Below are 14,578 nucleotides of genomic sequence, written 5' to 3'. Positions count from 1 at the left end.
ATGATTTACTGGTTTTGTAGTAACAAGAACGTCTATTGTTTGTGTAATAAAACTGCAATAAATATAGTCAAGTGATCCTGTACAACAAAACAAAAGTTCAGTTTATGCCTTTATCTTTGCGCATGCGCACATTCAGGGTAGCAAATATGGAAGTACTGTGAGATCAGAAAATTTCGCGCCAAATTTAATTTCGCTTCATTCCATAAATGTCCGAATTCGCGACAGTAAACTCTCACAAACGTGTTATCATGATAGTAATTATTCCGTCCCGTCTCGTATGACGATAGGGTTTTTTCTTCTAAAACAACGTTTTACCTTGCTTTCTATGTAAGCAAACTCAAACGCATTAGCAAGTAAAGAACTAACTGTTTCGATGTTAGTCCCAAAGTCACTTTTTGAAAATAAAAGCAATTTTCCTTTTGGTCGACGGTACACTAGCGGCATAAATTGTATGACGTCGCCAGGTGCACAGTGTCCGAAATAGCGTATTTCCTTAGTCGACCTTACACTAGCAACCATACTAAAATAATGGTAATGGCGCATATAAGTTCGACACGCGAAACAGACTCCTCTATAATCCTGCAAAGTTTAATTGTAAACTATCGTATAGTTTCAGAGATGTTGTCATATACACTAGCAAACAACAAGTAGCTATGAAAAGCGACAGAAGTCTTAAAGGAAAGCGTGCACTAAAGTACGTATATAGTTCTTTAGAAATATCTGCAAGGGTGTTTGAATCAGGTGTAATTATAGACACTAAAGAACATAAAGGTAGCTATGAAAAGGGAACAAACATCTGACATAAGAGCGTACAATAAGAAAAAAAATCAAGGTAGATACTTAGTGAAGTGCATTCTTCATACAGGAAGTCTGAAGTATCAGAGAAAACTGTTGACAGATGGGTACGTAAATTTACAAATGGTCGGCAAGGGCATAGGTCGTCCTGGCAAGCCTGCTGTCAAACAAAATTGCTGCTGTAAGATGTCTGATTGATAAAGACGCCCGGTGCACGGTGTCCGAAATAGTCTTTTCTTGGCATGATTAATGGGGTAAACTTGTGAGATTTTCACAAGGTTTGTACCCGATGGGTGCCTATATGGTCGAAGGTGCTAAAGAAACGCTAAAAAATTTCTCAAATTTAGATTATCGCACAATGTCATAGCTCATTACAGAAGATGAGACCTGTATATATTTTAATGAGTCAAAGCGTCGCATTGACAACATACATTGGCTGCGAAAAAGTGTCAAAAAAGGTTTTGTATTCCATCTTCTTTAACTCAAGGGATATTGTTGTACAAATTCCTTTACCGTCAGGAAATTCAAACACTGAAAAGTTTTAATGAGACAGAGTCCTGATAACTGTCACTTAAGACCATACCAAGGAGGACTACGTTACAGCGTGTACCTTCTGGTTTTCTCGACTGCGCAAGTGCGGGGGAGACAAGGGCGAATACTTTGAAGAATTAAACTAAATTAGAAGTATATATACAGACTGTGTACCATATTCAGCCCAGTTTGTTGATAAAGAGTTACAGCGTGCACCTTTTGGATTTCTCGACTGCGGAAGTGCGGGGAGACAAGGGCGAATACTTTGAAGGGATAAACTAAATTAGAAGTATATATACAGACTGTGTACCATATTCAGTCCAATTTGTTGATAAAGAGTCCGACATAGCTGTTGACATTGTTTTTGTAGAAGTTGTAGGCCATGGTGTTGAACTATAGTTTAGCCTCGCCGTTGTAGTACTTGCAGTTGGCAATGTCGTTGTGAAAGCTTGTCTTTTCTTTCTTCTTGCTGGGGAAGGAGTACTCTACAAATAATGTGATGACATTGCAAATGTAAATTTAAATACAGACAGAAAAATAAAATTTTAGCCAACCATCAGAAGGTAGGGAGATAATCAAGGCGCCGTCCAAGTTTTGACAAAAGCTTAATATTGTAATCTTGTATATATGAATGGTCGTAATTCTGCCTAAGGTGTATACAAGGTCTCTACCAATAAAACAACAGACATGAGTTGTCTGCATAAACTATGTTGTACAAAAAGAGCAAATAACTTTTAGAATAGGAACAGTCACTTTTGAATAACATATCCCCCGTTAAAATAACTCATACATCAACAAAGGACCGAGGGGCACAAAATGGGTATGTAGGCTAAAAGGGTATAAAAAGTAAAAACATATAAAGTACCGAACTAAACTAAAGTGCAACAGTTACTGCTATCTATATATGTTAGGTTTCTTTACTTCTCCTAGGACATTCATTGAATTTTATATTTATTGGTACGCTTTCAATGTTCAGAGATAACTTTTCTGAAATAGCTAAAAAATATATTACGTTTTTCATATATCGTCGTAATTACTGGAATGGAATACATAATTAATGCATGCAATACTCACTGTGTCTGTAAACTGTTTGCTTACAGTAAATTTGCACACGTAATCATACTCTGCTTGTACAAATGAGCGAATGTCCGTTAAACAGATATGAGTCCTATTCGCCACAACAATTGCTTTCAGAAAGCCTTCATTCAAATCTTAAAAATAATCAGTTACATGGTTTTACTATGGCATTAGGAGTATAGCCATATCGCACGGTATAAAAGGTACATATTTATATATTTAGCAAAGCAATCGCTATTCAATAAATAGCAAATTCAATATCAGATACTTTTTGTTATTTTACTGGAGCTTTTGAACTACACAAAGCAAGATGTATCAAGGCAATAATGTATCTTTAAAATCAAAAACTTTATCTATACTATAATCTAAGAAGGTAAACGTCAATTTTTACTAAAGACAAGTGCGAAGCACTACGGACATGTACAGATATAATTAAGTTGGACACTTACGAACCAATAAAGGCTTCGAATATAACGTGTAAATGTTGAGTTCTGCTTATTCAGGGGCTAGAGGGCGTGGACGTTAGCTTTTACTCACTATTGTCTATGAACAGGCTCAATTTAACCGCGCCTGCAACATTTTCGTTGTCGTTTAGGGCGATTTGTAGTTTTCCACGTTTCATATTCCAGATATTTCTTAAAATTTTATCTAGAATCAATTAAAAGCAATTTCATCAAGATTCTTTAAAAAAAAGATCATTATCATCTTGATTCAGTTGTTTCCAGTACCAACCTTGACATTTGCCACTGGTTTCATTTTTCTTGTATCCCTCAGAACATACGCATTCTGCACCAGTTTTTGTTGTAATACATAAATGATCACAGTTCTTCTCGGCGCAATAATCTATGATAATATGATTAATATGCATTAGAATCATTATTATTGGCAATTTCTGCTCTAAACTTGTTTAAATCCCAAAGACAATACAACATCCACATCTTATATGTAGATTTTTGCAACTATCAAGGCTAATGTAATTTACCTCCGATTATATGTTTTATCACAAATGCTACGTCCAATTGTTCTTTAATATGTTGATTTTTGAGACTGATACAAAATGTAACAACGGCAGTCACAGTTTGCAGTCAATTCATATATGCACATGTATTAAGTTAGGTTGTTGATGGGATAATCGTATCTACAAGACCGGCTTTATCAACACGTTTAATTTCTTTAAAACATAAAGCGCTTTAACATGATTATTTAGTTGGTTTGGGTTATTTTGTTTTTCGCAAATTTTATCTCTCCTGGGTCCGTCGAATTAACAGTTTTAAGCTAAATGATTGCTGTGCGTTTGCAAAATCCTTCACAGCTTATCTAATCGATTTCTTTAAAGCTACTCGCCCACACTTTTGGTGATTTTTTTCAACAGGTTCATTTACACCAAGTTTGGCATTGAACGTATATATATATGACACTGAAATTATAAAAGTAGGTGAAAATAAAAGTTAGATAAAGGTAAAAACGTAAGAAGACTGTAAATGAACTGCATTGTTTCAAAAGCAATGCAGTGGTTTAGTATATTCTGCACACTATATTTGGTTATCTATAAGAGCATCTTGCCAAAATCTTGTCAATAAAATTGAATCACCAGTCACTTTCAGGGTACTCTTTAAATGTTTTTTTCTTTTGAGAGAGAGAGAAATCATTTTTCGTGTAAACTGTTAGGACTAGTCTCTTTAACATTTTGAATTCAAGGCCTACACAGTGACTTTTGGAAATCCATTTTTTGTGTACCTCACAACCTCATTGATCCATTCGAAACAACTAATGCTTTTAATGAATATTTCCATAACTTGTCTTTAAATTGTACAACAATGGCAAGATAGGGGCCTCCGTGGCCGAGTGGTTAGAGTCGTTGACTTCAAACCATTTGCCCCTCATCGATGTGGGTTCGAAACCTCATTTGGGGCGTAGAATTCTTCACGTGAGGAAGCCATCCAGCTGGCTTACGGAAGGTCGGTGGTTCTACCCAGGTACCCGCTCGTGATGAAACTTTGCACGGAGGGGCACCTGGGGTCTTCCTCCACCATTAAAGCTGGAAAGTCGCCATATGACCTAAAATTGTGTCGGTGCGACGTTAAACCCAACAAAATAAATAAAACAATGGCTAGATAGTGTTCATATCCAAATTTTTATGAGAGAGTGAAGATGTTTTACAGTGCTTGCAAAGTCAAATGTACATTATATACTTATCTGCGTATGTTGTGAAAATACTAATTATTCTTTCGTATAAACGTTTTAAAAATAAAGAATGCTAATGTTCGTGAAAATCTAAAGTGTTCACTACATTTCATGTATTACTTGAAAATTTATGTTCGTACATTTCAGAAATAGATGAACCATTTTAAATACCTTTATCTTTTAGAGGTTGGTTTTCATCTCCGTATACAGCTATACCATAGATAACTTTTAGTGGAATGCTAATAGGAGCTGACTCTTGTTTACCCAAATGTATACCTTTGGTTTTGTTTAGAGTATACAAGTTACCAGTACGAACATCACTGATATACATAACCTCCTGTAAAAGTATTTCAAATATAGATAATTATTTACAGTGCATCTTTTTATTCTCAAGTCAAATGTTATACAATGTTATATATACTGCCCAAGTAGCCCGGTCGTAAAACGCTCGCTGCGAGCTGGGTGGTACCTCACCCTATCAAACCAAAGCTATAAAAATTGATACCAGTTTGCTTTCACTATTTTACTTGAAAAATTTACTGGCGGCTGCTCTCCCATACCTCGTGGCGGTGGATACAATCAGAAATGCAATACTGAGAAAGATAAATATTAGTTAAAGAATTTGCTTCACAATCTATCTAAAATAGATAAGTATCAACTATACACATCACTTTGTTCACATTTTGGCTGGTATTTACAAATGTAATGCTAACTATTATTTGAAATACCTAGATTGTATTAAAAGACATGCACATTTTTCAGTCATTCTTTGCTTTATAATTACATACATACTGTTAAAACTTTACATGAAACTTGAAAGTTAAAACTATTTATATAGAAAAAACTGTAGCGGTTGAGAAACTACATAATGGTTTAATACCAAATATTGCCAATTCGAACGTTTTATTTTTTCAATTCTCTTAAACAGTATAGCAACCATAAATATAACCAAAAAGAATAATGCTGAATTTGTTTCCTTCTGAATCAGTATGACTTCCTTAAGAAAGGCTTTATCCCAAATATATTGCCAAATAAAATAACATTGAATTTGGAACCCTCCGAATCAATATGATATCCTAAACACAGAAATACCTTAAATACTGCTTAATCAACTAACATCGAGTTTGGTATCCTCAAGATCGATGTGGTATTTTAATGCAATTTCTTACCCTTAATAATGTGTAGTCAGCTTACACTGACTTTGAAATCCTCTGGATTGATATGACATCCTCGACGCAAAGACATACATATGTACCTAAATGTTGCCAAATCAACTCACATTCCGTTTTTGAATCCGCTGCAACGACATTACATCATCAACACAAAGCCTTACCCTAGATGTTGCCAAAGTCAAACTACATTGAATCAGAATCGTCTGGATAGATATAACATCAAAAACACAAAGGCCTACCCTAGATATATAACCAAAATGTTGCCAAATCGATTAACATTATGTGTTTGAATTTTCTGAAACGATATGACATCCTCAACACAATGTCTTACTCAGGATATTGCCAAATCAACTAATCTTTAATTTGGAATCATCTAGATTGATGTGATATCCTCGAATGTTATTAATTTAATAAACATTGCGATTGAATCTTTGAATCGATATGACATCCTCAACGCAAAGTCTGTCTCTAGATATTGTCACATCAACTGACATAGTTTATAATCCTCTTAATCGATAGGACATTCTCAACGTAAAGTCTTACCTTACATCTTACCAAATCAATTAACATTTTGTCTGAAATCTTCTCGATCGATATGACATCCTGGACGCAAAGTTTTACTATAAATGTCAGCGAACGTTTGAAATCCTCTTGATCGATATGACATCCTAAACGAAAAAACTTACCCTAGATAGAGATAGAGTTTGGAATTCTCTGGATCGGTATGACATCATCAACTTGAAGTCTTACCTTAGATATAACCAAATCAACTTACATTGAATTTTGAATCCTTTAAATGGCTATGACATCCTCAATGCAAATCCTTACCCTAAATATTGCCAGGTCAAATAACATTGAATTTGGAATCCTCTGGATCAATATGACATCTTCCCCATTGTAGGTGGTTGACAATATTGACTCGTATTTTGAATCAATCCAATAAATCCGTTTTCCGAATATATCTGCCTCCAGAGTGAATGGTGACTCTAAATATTTGGAAAAGATCGTGTGCCGGCTCATTCCCATTAAGTCTGAACGTTCTATTTTAGGATGTTTTCCATTATCTGACCAAAAGAGATACCTGCAATATATACATTTTTGAAGTCTTTGTCTCAGTTAAAATTAAGCAATTAACTTAAACATGGAATCGTCATTAATGGGATATTTTAATCATTTGAAACATTTATTTCAACTTATTTTACCAATCTTTTAAAACAGATCATAGTAAAATATACAACCTGCCAATTTATTCAAAGCTATAACGTATCAAAGTTAGAAAACATAGTTATATCTAGCTTTATTGGCATCGATTTTCTACAAATCATTGCCATTTTCTACACGAACTCTTTTTCGAAAGTTCATAAAACTTGGTATCTGAATAGAGGGCACTATGCAGATTATGCCGGTAGATACATATGCTTGTAGGACAAAGGTCAATGTAATAACTGAAGGTCAAGTAAAAAATATTTCCGCTCCAGAACTGCTATATGCATTGATGGATTATTTTAGTACTGCAAATGTTGCCAACAACCACAAGGGACGCACACTAACAAAGTTTTCGCCGGTAGGGGACTTCTGTATTGCCATTGCAATACTCGGTCACTTGTTATCATAAACTTAATGCAATGATGACCAAAATTATAATATTAAATGCTTTACTTTCTATTAATTCCCTCTAGGTATTGACAACACGTACATTTCAAAAATCAAATTATTTAGTTTGGACTAAATTGAATGGACTAATGGACTTGAATTGAATAGTTTTATTATAATCTCATCTAGCACGAAGCAATACCTTCCAAAATAATACCATTTGGTATGAGGAGAAACGTAACATTTACCCTTCGAGTGGGTCAACTGTTAAACCACCAGGTTTATCAAGATGAATGTCAGCAATAACTTTATAATAATCCATATTGATCTTGTTTTTCTGACCAGGTGCTGCTACAATCCATCGAAACACTGAATCGGTCCAGTACACCGTGTGCGACAGCCAATCAACTGCTACTTGGATATTCCCTCTTGACACTCCAATGTGCATATGTTTAAATTCCATGTTGCTCATATTCAGATCTTTATTATAACCTGCTCCAACAACTATTGACCTGTTTAATAACATATATCGTTAATAATCAAAAATTGAAACTGAACTGAAACGATAGTGTTGCAATATTGAACAAACCATTTTCGAAAATAAAGGACAATAAAATCAAGCGTAGTAGCCGCGCACTAAAACACAACCCCATAAAAAGAAGCCTTATAACAAAGCGGTTGGACGTGTAAACATTAGATATGTACACACACAGAAATAGACAATTTGAAAGTAAAATAAATTAACCATAAGGCCAAAATACCGAAACAAAGGGAGGCAATACCACACTACCTTAAAATGGTTAGTCTTGCAAAAAATTAATTTTGCTGAGTTCAGGGAGGAAACATGCATGAATGGAGTTTCATGCGTTCGATTTTGGTGTACGTGTATGGCAAATATAACAAAGTTTTCCAAGAAATACTGTAAATGTCAAAATCTCAAAGTCGTATCGAATAAGTTTTTATAGTTATTTTTAAATATAAAAATCAAAATGTTAGGAATTGTCATGTTTTTACAAATATGTAAATATTTGAGAGAAAAATAAATTAAATAAAGAAAAAAACTGTTTTATGCAAGACTAGTGATAGCAAACGTATGTTTCGTAAAATAATATCTTCACTAATCAATTCCTCTAAATACTACGTACGTTGCTACACGAAAAAAATGTGAATTTATCCTACAGAGGCAGAAAACACTATTGTACAGTTAATACTGTTTATTATACAGCAATTTCATCCTTAACTCTCATTATTTTCCAAAGAAAAATGGCTTTGCAAAAAAAAAAATTATATCCGCTAAATTAATCCAAAGCACAACCGAAGTGAGCAAGTTTACTTGTAGTAGATAGCGGGTTTGACTAAAACGCCAGCGGTCCAGGTTCGATTCTTGGGTTCGGTTAATATCCCGACTAGTGTTTACCTAAATTAGAACTGTTTCCAGCAGTATCAGTCTAGACTTGCTCGGTTGTAAATATGTTGTTCCATCTATTCCAGTCGGGACTTTCGTCGATTATCTACGTTAAACAAGAAACTGTACCTTAACCTTTACTTTAAAGAAAACAGAGTTGAGAATGACATTTACCTTCGGTGATATTCATACATATAAATACATTTTGTTCTGTAATCCACATCAATACTAAGGAAGTGAGTATTGTAGTTTGGAAACTTAACACCAGAATACAGACCCGAGAAATTCTCATAACCTGGATAAATCGGTAGATGGCGCAGTTGATAGTTCGATAGCGGCCAACCATGAGATCTGTTTGACATGGTAAGTATCAGACCACGCTCTACAACAACAAATAAAACAGTGTTTCAGTTAAGAGTTATATATTCTACAGATTTTATGCATACTGCTTATTCGGTTTTAACATGCTTACAAGTACTTATTATCCTTCTACATTAGATGAAATGTCATTGAGATTTAACATTTTAACTAGTGTTCTTCAATATTGTTCTGTTAGATGAAAAAGTCATTTAAAATACTGTGTAAACATGTCTAACTTTCATCATTTTATTTTGATGACAATAATTTTCCAACACTATAGACAAAATATTAAAAATAAACCGAAATAACAATAACCGATGATACAAAAACACTTTTACGCCAATACATTAAATTTAAACATGCATATGACGCGATAAGAATAAAATAATAGTGGCGCTTTTTTAAATGTGTCTGTATTAGATTTGGAATTGACTTGAAAATCCTTTTAAAATGTGATAGAATAATACGTCATGTTGTTGCAAATGTGTAAGACAATTTTATCGGTGAGAACTGTCTACGTATGCGTCACAGAAAAAACTCCTTTTACTGTTTAATTAGCCCTAGGGGTGTACTCAATGAGAGCGCATTAATGCGTAATATGTATAAATTCTATTGGAAGACTTAATTTTATTCTTACCTATTGGCCAAGAATTTTCGACTGCACTTTGACCATAACACCAAGCATACATCCCGATCACAAGAAGAGCAGCTGCGTACCTATCCATGGGCGTCAGGTATCTCATAAGCCGATTTGACAAAGTCTTTTAAACCTGGTTAAGTATTTTTTACAATCACTTCCACTCCTTGGAATATTTCCTGTTTAATATACAAGGAGATAGACTTAAAGACAACGCATTTATCAATATTTGGCGAAACACTTGATGCGAAATAAACGTCATTTACAAACAATATATAATACATGTACTTTACCTTTCTTTTTTTTTTTTTTTTTTTTGATTTAACGTCGCACCGACACATGATAGGTCATATAGCGACTTTCCAGCTTTAATGGTGGAGGAAGACCCCAGGTGCCCCTCCGTGCATTATTTCATCACGAGCGGGCAACTGGGTAGAACCACCGACCTTCCGTAAGCCAGCTGGATGGCTTCCTAACATGAAGAATTCAACGCCCCAAATGAGGCTCGAACCCACATCGATGAGGGGCCAGTAATTTGAAGTCAGCGACCTTAACCACTCGGCCACGGAGGCCCCACTTTTACCTTTACCCTAATTTCTGTAATGAACACTTATCCATCTTTCAATTTGGATAGTACCATTAACTGTTAAAAGGGGTGCTTACCAAAATATTATGACTAAATGTCAAACAGTGCAGATCATGACAAGACTGTATGGATGTGCATGTTGATCATGATCTACACTGCTCGCAAGGTCGTGTCCAGCATGATAAGGGTTAATAGACATCCAAGAGAATCTAGACATTTTGCTGAATGTAAATTTTGTTGTACATCGATCTTAATATACTAGTATTATGTTTAATATGACATGAAAGATATGATGGAATGTACCGCTAAATGCTTAAATTAGTGTCATTAAAACATACCAATATCTTTCCTTAAATGGTAGGTTGTAAGAAAATAGATGTGACCATGTTTACACATTTCTTCATAAGAGAACATACTTTTACACGACATTAAGGAAGAATATGTTCCTGACGAGAAATAAATACCTCTAAGAAAATGTTAACACATGTGATTTTTCTTCAAGTTTTGGCGTTTTTATAGAATAGGCTCTTGAAAAATACTTTTATCAGTTTGTGACCAATACAAAGAAGTATTCAATTGTATTTTCAAATATAGACTAACCCAAATGTAACATTTATTTAGGCAAGACGTTTCTTCATTTTTATCTCCTTTATTTTCGTACAGAACTGTCAAAAACAGAATATGATAACGATAACAAGTACTAGACATCTGGTTGTAGCAGCAGACCTTCCTTCAGCTAACGTAACAAATGCTAGGTTCAGATCCAGCTAGAGTGGTAGGCGGCGTAAGGTGCAGTGTTTCCGAAAATAGAGAAAAACCGTTCCAATGCATATTAATTTTATTCAAACTGCGTAAAAGTGAATAATGCATCATGATCTACACTGCTCGCAAAGGCAGATATAGTCCGGTCCAGCATGATAAGGGTTAATAGACACCCAAGAAAATTTAGACATTTTACTGCATGTAAATTTTGTTTTATTTCGACTTCTATGTATTATGTAAAGCACGACATGAAAGATATGATGGAATGTACCGTTAACTGCTTAAAATATATTTCCTAAAACTTAAGGTTGTAAAAGAATAGATATGGCAAGGTTTACACATTTCTTCGTAAGAACATAATTTTACACGACATTAAGGTTTAGGTCCATGTTTCGGAGAAAAACGTTCGAACGTCATCAAATCATAGAAAGAAAGAATTGTTTTACATGAAAATTAACAGCGTATAAAACATTAATATTATTCTACAAAACCATTGTCAATTTACTCATATATATATTGAACTCCGGAAAGGGACTGTATGAAGGGGCCACACTTCTGGACAGTTCAGCGCCTTGAAAAACTCACCATTTTTTTAAAAGCTGTTACATGTCTTCGTTCTGATGCATTTGCAACATCGTGCGAGTGTTTAAACAAACTTTACATAACTAGGTAAAACATCGTGTTTGACAATTGTTTACATTTATTTCTTTACAAATGGCATTCTTATTTAAAGGGGTACACCTCATTTAGAATATTTTAAGTATCCAACTCTATGGGACAGAACAGTAAAGCATGAATTGGACAGATAAGTTGTGTGTCAAGATGCTGTTCATTTACTAAAAAAATCTGTTGTTTTGTGATATTTCTGACGATGAACAAATTTATCATTTAGTTATCACGAAGTTTCGCGAGATATTTTTTACACATTTTGTTACTCTACGACTATCTTCTACTTGTCTAAGAACAGTGGCACAAAGAGCAACCGCTGGTGACGTATATGCACATGTATAAGTATAAACATTTAATACGAAGACAAAAAGCAGCACAAATGTATGAATAGTACAAATATGTAAAACATACTTTTTGTTCAGACACAGTCTTGTTTAATTGTAGACTGATGCCGTATTTTGTGATTCACAGAAATCAGCATCAGTCTTTCCGTGCAAAACTATAACTATCGTTAATGATAATGTAGGTAATATTGGTACTTTCTCCACAACAAAAAATTCATAAAGAGAGGTTAGCGGTTCTGTTTTTGCGTTTGTGGATGTATTGGGAGGAGGATTGGAGCTGAATGATAACATAATACATAATGTCTTATTTTGCAAAAGTTTCCCAAATGACTGAATAATGTGTTTTACATGCAAAAATGTGCATATGATTCACTTTCACATTATATTATGCCATTTAATTAGCTAACTTCGTAAAAAGGCATTTCATTTCCTGAATGCATATGAATTTCCCTAATCAGATATGATTTAAAGCGTTTTAATTTATAATCACTAACCTGTGCAAGTTAAATATATCAGTTATCTTTATATTTCTACTTTTCGTACCACTTTATATTAGAGTTATTATTTCATTCAAGCCAGAGGTTAAATTTATAATACTCCAGTGTCCAAATCTACGTGAAATTTAGTATTGGCACTGCATTGGAATCGATGTCATGGTAAAATACAAATAACAACCTCTCATTCTTTCCTCTCAGCTACGATAATTTTTATATACATTATTTTGTTTTATTTCTATATATTTTTTTATTTTTGGGTTTAACGCCGTTTTTCAACGTTACACCAACTATGTAACGGCGGGCAGTTGGCCTAAGCAATGTTCCAGGATTCTCTCCCGGTACAAGCTTGTTCTCCGCAAGCAACTTTTGCATGAATTAGAGGTGGGAGACGAATTATTTCAGAAAAAAAAACTTTTATCAAATCGTCACGGAGAATATACGATTCGCCCGGGAATTCGAAATCACAACTACGCGATCCGTAGATCTGCGCTCTCTCTAGTGAGCTGACCGGACGGGCTTCAGCCATAAGAGATAAGAAAATTAAAAGTTCATAAATATGAACTACAATCATGACACATTCAAGAACTGGATGTATTTGAATCATTGGTGTGTGTTGATTTGGGATTTTTTGTCTACCTTAATCTCAGTCGCTACAATGTAATCCTTTCACATTAGAATGTTTTGTCGAATTTTATCATCTGTAAATTAGAAGCTTATTGTTGAAAACATGTTCTGATTAATACATTTACATATAATATATGAAGCAATCTAGCTTTGTTAAGGTAATTGCATTAACGACATATCTTGTAAGGCAGAACACTAGAAAAGCTGAGAAAACGACACAAATGGGTAACCAAATAATCTATCATTATATGAAACTAGCATCCTAAAGTTTTATACAAGTAGGTATGAATTAACCTAGTTATATGAATAACATATTATTATTAGATTAATTATATTTCCTTTTGCCTCAATTTTCGTGAGAATATGTTACTTGTATTTTGCAACCAATTTATTTTATATGGATAAACAACTTTAATGCAAAGTTGTTATTGATAGTGATGTTTGAATGCATGGATGACTAATTTTGTAGCTATTTGTTTGCAAAAATCTAGAATGGTAGAGGGCAAATTATGCATAACAAGGAAGTTGTCTCATTCACTCGACCACGACGGGAAGTAAAGCCACTCTACCGCGGGGACCAAAACCCATTGACGACGGAGACACTATATAATGTCAGTGGCATATACCTTGCATAAATATAAACAAAAATCATATCACTCTTACTATAACCTTTCTGTCTGTCAGTGTCAGCATATTCGTACCATTTCCAACAAGCACTTTTAATTTAGATACTTTAAACTAAACCCCACCCTCCTCCACACACACACACACACACAAACAAGCGCGCGCAGACAGAGAGAGGGAGACTGAAACGGTAAAACACTGAATTATACAATAGCACTAATGGAACTTTACATTTATAGAGATTTATTGATAAGGTTTCATAAATATTTTATAAACAGAATACCATTTTCTTTCTACCAAGTATTCAGGTATATATGTAAAATGCTAAATTTGAACTTTAAAATTTGTCTTAAAAGCTGCTAGTGTGTCTTTTTTATTTTGTTTATTTTGTGTCTCTAAAATTTGTTTTCTCAGAAAGTATTTCTTTCCGTTGTTAAAATGATTACAGAAAACTTAACAGTAGTATAGATTATGATGATATAGGCACAGTTTGACCCCATCCGTCCCCCAACCCTTCGCCTAAACTGACCAATGCCTACAAATTAAAAACAAGAAAAACAAGTTTTCAGAGTACCTTGTGAACATGGTGAAAACCTTCAGTAAATTATAATTAAACACTTCAGCCAAACTTCTGCTAAAATTCTGCCACGAACGCAGCAAAGTGGCAGTCTCTGCCACCTTGGCAAACTTTTGGCAGATTATTTTTATTGATAAAATG

At 34.2% G+C, this 14,578-nt stretch overlaps 1 protein-coding gene across 4 annotated transcripts in view; it reads right to left on the bottom strand.

The window, feature by feature from the left end:
- The window catches only part of LOC123541885 (low-density lipoprotein receptor-related protein 1-like), a 76,048-nt gene that overhangs the window by 35,037 nt on the left and 26,433 nt on the right, over positions 1–14,578 (bottom strand). For 3 of the 4 annotated variants that reach the window (XM_053531407.1, XM_053531406.1, XM_053531408.1), the window contains exons 2-9: positions 9,755–9,933; positions 8,932–9,139; positions 7,601–7,864; positions 6,588–6,840; positions 4,759–4,924; positions 3,136–3,246; positions 2,401–2,537; positions 1,637–1,811 (exon numbers count right to left, since the gene is read on the bottom strand). In XM_053531407.1, the coding sequence (XP_053387382.1) occupies positions 1,637–1,811; positions 2,401–2,537; positions 3,136–3,246; positions 4,759–4,924; positions 6,588–6,840; positions 7,601–7,864; positions 8,932–9,139; positions 9,755–9,860 (1,420 nt within the window). In that variant the 5' untranslated portion in view covers positions 9,861–9,933. Of the gene's footprint in view, positions 1–1,636; positions 1,812–2,400; positions 2,538–3,135; positions 3,247–4,758; positions 4,925–5,756; positions 6,841–7,600; positions 7,865–8,931; positions 9,140–9,754; positions 9,934–14,578 lie in introns of those variants that run through there. The other variant, XM_053531409.1, reaches the window with a different exon arrangement.

Source organism: Mercenaria mercenaria, chromosome 19, assembly GCF_021730395.1.
Source record: "Mercenaria mercenaria strain notata chromosome 19, MADL_Memer_1, whole genome shotgun sequence".
NCBI lineage: Eukaryota > Metazoa > Mollusca > Bivalvia > Venerida > Veneridae > Mercenaria > Mercenaria mercenaria.
The sequence above is the reverse complement of the archived record's forward strand: the minus strand, read 5'-3'. Positions and strand labels throughout refer to the sequence as shown.